Source organism: Rhinolophus hipposideros (assembly GCF_964194185.1).
Source record: "Rhinolophus hipposideros genome assembly, chromosome: 4".
Classification (NCBI taxonomy): Eukaryota; Metazoa; Chordata; class Mammalia; order Chiroptera; family Rhinolophidae; genus Rhinolophus; species Rhinolophus hipposideros.
The window spans coordinates 45,770,282-45,776,350 of record NC_138050.1 but is presented as its reverse complement, the minus strand read 5'-3'; the positions used below and the strand labels follow the sequence as shown (position 1 = coordinate 45,776,350).

Genomic DNA, 6,069 nt, shown 5'->3' with positions numbered 1-6,069 from the left:
TAAATTTGTAGTACTCAGTATATACTGATACCAAAAGATGAATACAAGTCACGTTTGACTTCTGCAATTACAAGAGGTGCTCAAAGTGGTTACCATCTGTGTCCAGACATTTCTGATTACGGCAAACTACTGCTTGAGCAATATTGACCAAAGTATCTATTTGAGTATATTTTTTTGGCACCCCCAGCATATACAATGGAATATTCCTCAGTCATAAAAAAGAATGAAATCTTACCATTTTCAACAACATGGATGGACCTACCGGGTATTATGTATGCTAAGTAAGTCAGACTGAGAAAGACCAATACTTTATGATCTCACTTATATGTGGAATCTAAGAACAAAATAAATGAACAAACAAAACAGAAACAGACTCATAAATACAGAGAACAAACTGATGGTTGCCAGAGGAAAGAGGGTTGGAAGGCTAGGTGAAAAAGGTGAAAGGATTAAGAAATACAAATTGGTAGTTACAAAATAGTCATGGGAATCTAGTCAATAAAGCATAGGGAATATAGTCAATAATATTGCAATAACTATGTATAGTGCCAGGAGGGTACTAGACTAATCCGGGGAATCACTGCATAAATTACATAAATGTCTAACCACTATACTCTAACCCTGAAACTAATATAAAATATTGAATGTCAGCTGTAACTGCAAAAAAAAAAAAAATATATTTTTTTAAAAGAAATTGGAAAAAAAAAGAAAAAGAAAGCAAAATGCAAGACTGATCCTACAGAGGCCAACTTTTTCCACCCTTGACTCCTCTGCCTTCTAATCATGCTGCTTGGCCACCCCTGAAACAGTTAACAATGTATTAGTCTTGGCTCTAAATAACAGAGAAATGGGACTGGCTACCGAATTGCAAATCATGCTGTTTCTAAACCTCTTTATTAAAATAACTATGAAAGAAAACAGTGCTTTCTATTCCTTTTAAAATCTGGAGCTCTTAACAAAATGAAAATAGAAGCTTTTTAAACAAATCCCTTGACTTGTAGGTCCAGGTACTGCCGGGTCTGAGGTTTTCACTTCTGTAAAAGAAGCCCTCATCTAGCTCACTGGCTGTCTTACTCTGTCTTCTAAGGCGCTGACTTGTTATTTGGATTGGGTTACTTGGGTCCAGAAAAGAGAAGGCAATGAATTAGGAAGAAGTACCTGGAAATTCCAGGTCCTCTATTCTTTCCCCCAGCCCACTCTTCAGGGGATTCACCTCAGGTGTCATGGAATATTCCCCTAGCCCTTGAGGATGACCACCAAGGAGACTGGGAGTTGGGTTCTGTTGCTCTGGTGACCAGTTGTCCGGGGCCTCTGCGTTGGCGCTGCCAGGGTTCTGGGGAGAGGCAGGGCTGTGTGGCCCATGCTTGGAGGAAGGCTTCCGGCAGAAGCAGGTGGTAGCGCAGAAGTGGAGTCCTAGTCTTGGCTCGACTTTTGTCTCCGTGATGCCTACCCTTTCGGTGTTCAAGGATGTACCCCTAGCCCAGAAGCTAGAAGGCAGCTTGTTAAAGACCTACAAACAAGACAATTGCCCTCAGAAGATATTCCTGGCCTATAGAGGTAGATGCCTAGTAGTTTTAGAAAATAATACTTAGTATATCATAATTGCCTCTAGGAGGGCAGTATTCCCCCGTCACAGAGGAACTGGTAGATAGCTCAGCTTCCTCAAGTAAAGAGGTCTGCTCTTGTTGTTAACAGAATTTCCCAGTAGGTAAAAGAGCAGACAATGCCCCTGGTCATTCTTTGCCCTCTGTCCTTCTTTGGGGACTTCCAGAGATTTGGTATAAGCTATGTCCTATTCCCCAGATCTATGTACAGCCTGCGTGGGCACTGCACTTTCTTCTGTCTCTTTCTCTCCCTTTCTATTCCTGAACTAAGAATGGTTCCTCAAATTAACTCTTCTAATATGCAGCTCTCCCTTTCCACTGTGAAAATCAGTGTTACCTTTGTTTAGTCTCAGGTATCTATAATTCCCACATTGTATATCATTTTTGCTCATGAAAATGGCATAGGTTTCAGTTGTCTTCTTTAAAAAGACAAAAAATTATACACATTCACTAACAGTACATTGTTTTTATAAAGGGGAGAAAAAAAAGGAAAGTTGTCTTTTCCTAGGCAACGTTCCAAAACACCAAGAAAGCCAAGACTGTGGGCTGCCTGCAAAGCCCAGACTTGGAGGCCCCAAGGGCCTGCCTCCAGAGCTCCCTCTGTGGTTCCCCCCACAGCCTGCATGACCAATGAAGGCCAACCGTGGGTTTCTTCCGTGGTGCACAAGATCCGACTGCAGATCGTGCAGGATCCCTCCCTCAACCATGAGTACATGCCAGTGATGGGCATGAAATCATTCATTCAGGCCTCCTTGGAACTCCTCTTTGGAAAGCACAGCCGAGTCATTTCGGAGAACAGGGTGAGAAGAAGGGCCACCCAGACACAGGGACTAGAGATCTGGGATTGTACGATCTTAAACCAGACTGGTACTTTGGAGGGCTCCTTGGCATTGACACCTGAGGCTTGGAGAGTCCAAAGCTTTAGTCATCGAGGGGCAGAGCCAGCATCAGAACCCAAAGCCAGTGCCCGTTGCACCGGCCCATCGTGCTACTGTGCAAGCGCTTTCAAGAAAGGAATGATCTGAATCTGAGGTGCTACTTGTATCACCATGACTCTTTTAAAGTGCTGTTTCTGTTTATTTTTTGCTGGCAGGTAGGGGGTGTGCACACTGTTGGTGACAGTGGCGCCTTCCAACTTGGGGCCCAGTTCCTCAAAACTTGGCGTGGGGCTTCTCAAATAGTTTACATCATTTCTTCTCAACATGGTGAGTGTTATGCAAGGTGAGGGTGACGGAAGATCCCTGTCCTCTGTTTCTGATCTTCACCCCATTTACAATCTTCACTGTTGTCCTTCTCACTCTCTGTCATGAGAAAAATGGACAAGCCAAGGTATGTTTGTGCTTTTCCTGCTACTGTCCCACCTTTAGCCAGTGACCCTCAGGTCCATTCTCTGGTGTGTCTGCCTCCATCTCTCTATTTCCCATGTACCAGCTGGTGGAGATCTGTGTTCCCACAGAACTGCATGGACTCGTCTTCCAGGACATGGGCTTTACGGTTTGTGAACACTCCTTCTGGGACTCCAGACAGCTGTGCATGAGCCCCAACATGCTCCTCGATGTGGTGGAGGTAGAAGGGTCCTGCTCAGAAACTTCTCCCTAGACCTGATTTACACTTTTATTTTCCTTTCCTCCCCTCCTCCCCTGTAGTCATCTATGGCCTTTGCTAGGCTTGGATTTGCCTAGCCCTTTAGTGGGAACCCACATGGAGGCTCACTTCTCCCGATACCCTGATATTACTACCATTCAGTAGGGGAAGTATCTGATGAGACAGTCTCTACCTGCAGCAGGCCCCATATGGCTGTATCTTTGTGATTGGGAACATTGGCAACTGCAAGATGACAAAACACCAGTGGGTGAAGTTGATGGCTGCCATGAAGGTGAGCCCAATATCCTGCCTGACTTTCCTCCCTCTCACCACCTACCATCACCTCTGTCAGTCCATCCTTTTTTTCCTTCTCCTTTTTCCTACAGAGCAAGCAGATATTCCCATTTTTTGATATTCCTTATCAAGGTTTATCCACCGGTGACCTGGAAGAAGACACTAAATTTTTACAATACTTTGTATCTGGAGGCTTTGAGTTCTTCTGTAGCCAGTCTCTGTCCAAGAATTTTGGTATTTATGGTATGATATGGGCAGAAGAAGAAAGGAGGGGGTCTGGTGCTAAAGTGGTGCCAAACCCATGGTATAATTGATGTGTTTGACATCTCCTAAGATGTCCAGAGAGAGCAGCACAGAGGCACAGGGAGGAGATAGACCTCAGGTTCTGTGGTATTGTCTCAGCTCAGCTACTAAAACTGGCTCCAATTAAATGGTTTCATCCCTTTAGGTCTCTGTTTCCTCATCTATACGATAAGGAGGCAGGACTTAGTGAACTTTCAAGTCCCTTTCACCTTTAAGACTCTTACTTATGGCTACTTTTTCTGGAAGCAGAGCTTCTGGCAACTTCCTGGGATCTGAATACCTGCTTGGCTGGGTGGGATGAGGGCCCTGTAGGTCATCCCTGTCTTCTGCAAGGTTGAAGGCAGACTTAGGGGAAGGCCCTGGTAATGGCGGAGGGGACTGAGACTGAGGCTCTCTGTCTCAATGCTGCAGATGAAGGAGTGGGGATCCTAGTTGTGGTGGCATTCAACAACGAGCTCCTGCTGTGCGCCCTCTCCCAGCTGATGAACTTTGCCCTGGCCCTGTGGCTAAACCCTCCTACCACGGGTTCTCGCATTATCACCACCATCCTCTGTAACCCTGCTCTGCAGGAAGCATGGTAAGGGTGAAGGGTGGGGATAGGAAGGGATGGGCAGAGCCTCTGGATACATACAGACTTGCCAATTCACAGGATTCAGCTGAGTGCATCTTTTCCTGTCCATGTTGCCTCAATTCATTCATCAACATTTACTGAGGACCCACTGTGTTCCAATGGCAGTGGCTATACCAAGGGTTGCCCTGCCTTAGGGACAACAGGTTGATGACATTATTTGAACTAGTTCCAGATTGCAGGAGGAGATTAGGAAGCATCAAGGGCTTGCTACTCTGGCAAGGTCTGCCTAAGAGCCTGCTTGGCTTGCTTAAATTAATACAGGCTGAAGCCCCCCTCCCATTCATAACCATCCCAGATCCCTGGCTCCACTGGTGTGCCCTCAGGCACTCTGGTTAGGGACTTTGGAAGGGAAGACGAGTGGAATGGCAATGAGGAGGTTGGGAGCAGGGGGAGATCTCACACTCCAATTTCATGCTGTCCTTCCTTTGGCAGGAAGCAGAATCTGAAAGAGGTTGTAGAGAACATCATGCTGATCAAGGAAAAGGTTAAGGAGAAGCTCCGGCTCCTGGGAGCCCCCGGCTCCTGGAATCACATCACTGATCAGAATGGGACCCACGGCTATCTTGGACTAGACTGTAGGTGTCTAGGAGAGGGTAGCTTGCCCCTTTCTGACCTTGGCCTTATACTTGAGCATTAAACTCACTGACTAGGTCACCAATCCCTAGCTTCACACCAGATTTTGATTCTTTCCTGAGGAAAGTGCAGCTGCTTGAAAGACCCCTCTGGACCCCCAGAAACGCTGACATTCCCTATCTACGATAATCCACTGTGGGCCAGAGGGGACTTCGAGGTGGCCACCCCAAGGATCTGAGATCCTGTGATTATCACCAGCCCAACAGGTGGACTACTTGGTCCAGAAGAAGCACATCTACATCCCCAAGAATGGTCGGATTAACTTCACTTGTATCAATGCCTGCAACATAGATTACGTCGCTGAGAGCGTCAGTGAAGCTGTTCTCTTCACAAAGGACTCAGAGAAATAGCTTCAGACAGTAAATGACTCCCAGTTAGAATAAAAGCTTTAGTCTACAAACATCCTGTGCTGATTACTCGCTGCTACAATTCATTTCTCTGCAAATCTCTCTCTCTCTCTCTCTCTCTCTCTCTCTCTCTCTCTCTCTCTCTCTCTCTCTCTGCTTATAAAGCATTGATTGGGCCTCCAAAGAAGGGGAAAAAAGACTGAGAGAAAAAGGAAATGTGAGCTTTCATATACCATCTCATATTTACTGAACACCTACTATGTTAAGGCCCTCGTATGGTGTCTTAGATTGTTCAGGCTGCTGTAACAAAATACTATAGATTGAGTGGCTTATATACAACAGAAATTTATTTCTCATGTTTCTGAAGGCTGGAAAGTACAAGATCAAGGTGCCAACAGATTCAATGTCTGGTGAAGGCCCAGCACCTGGTTCATAAACAGCGTCTTCTAGCTGTAACCTCACATGGCAGAAGGGGTGAAGGAATCCCCCCTGGCGCTTCTTTAATAAGAGCTAATCACATTCATGAGGGCTCTGCTTCATGACCTAACCACATCCAAATATCATCACACTGGTGATTAGGTTTCAACATATATATTTAGGGGGAACAGAAACATTCAGACCATAGCACCTGGGCATCAAAGGGAATATAAAACAACAGGTACACTCCAGTCTT

At 45.6% G+C, this 6,069-nt stretch overlaps 1 protein-coding gene across 1 annotated transcript; it reads left to right on the top strand.

The window, feature by feature from the left end:
- Positions 1–1,442: 1,442 nt before the first annotated feature.
- GOT1L1 (glutamic-oxaloacetic transaminase 1 like 1) lies at positions 1,443–5,399 on the top strand (the record flags this gene model as incomplete). The annotated part of the gene is made up of 9 exons (XM_081046155.1): positions 1,443–1,557; positions 2,223–2,404; positions 2,698–2,809; positions 3,061–3,170; positions 3,388–3,480; positions 3,575–3,725; positions 4,197–4,362; positions 4,849–4,991; positions 5,248–5,399. The coding sequence occupies 9 exons, from the start codon at positions 1,443–1,445 to the stop codon at positions 5,397–5,399; spliced, it is 1,224 nt and encodes a 407-aa protein (XP_080902281.1).
- Positions 5,400–6,069: the final 670 nt, after the last annotated feature.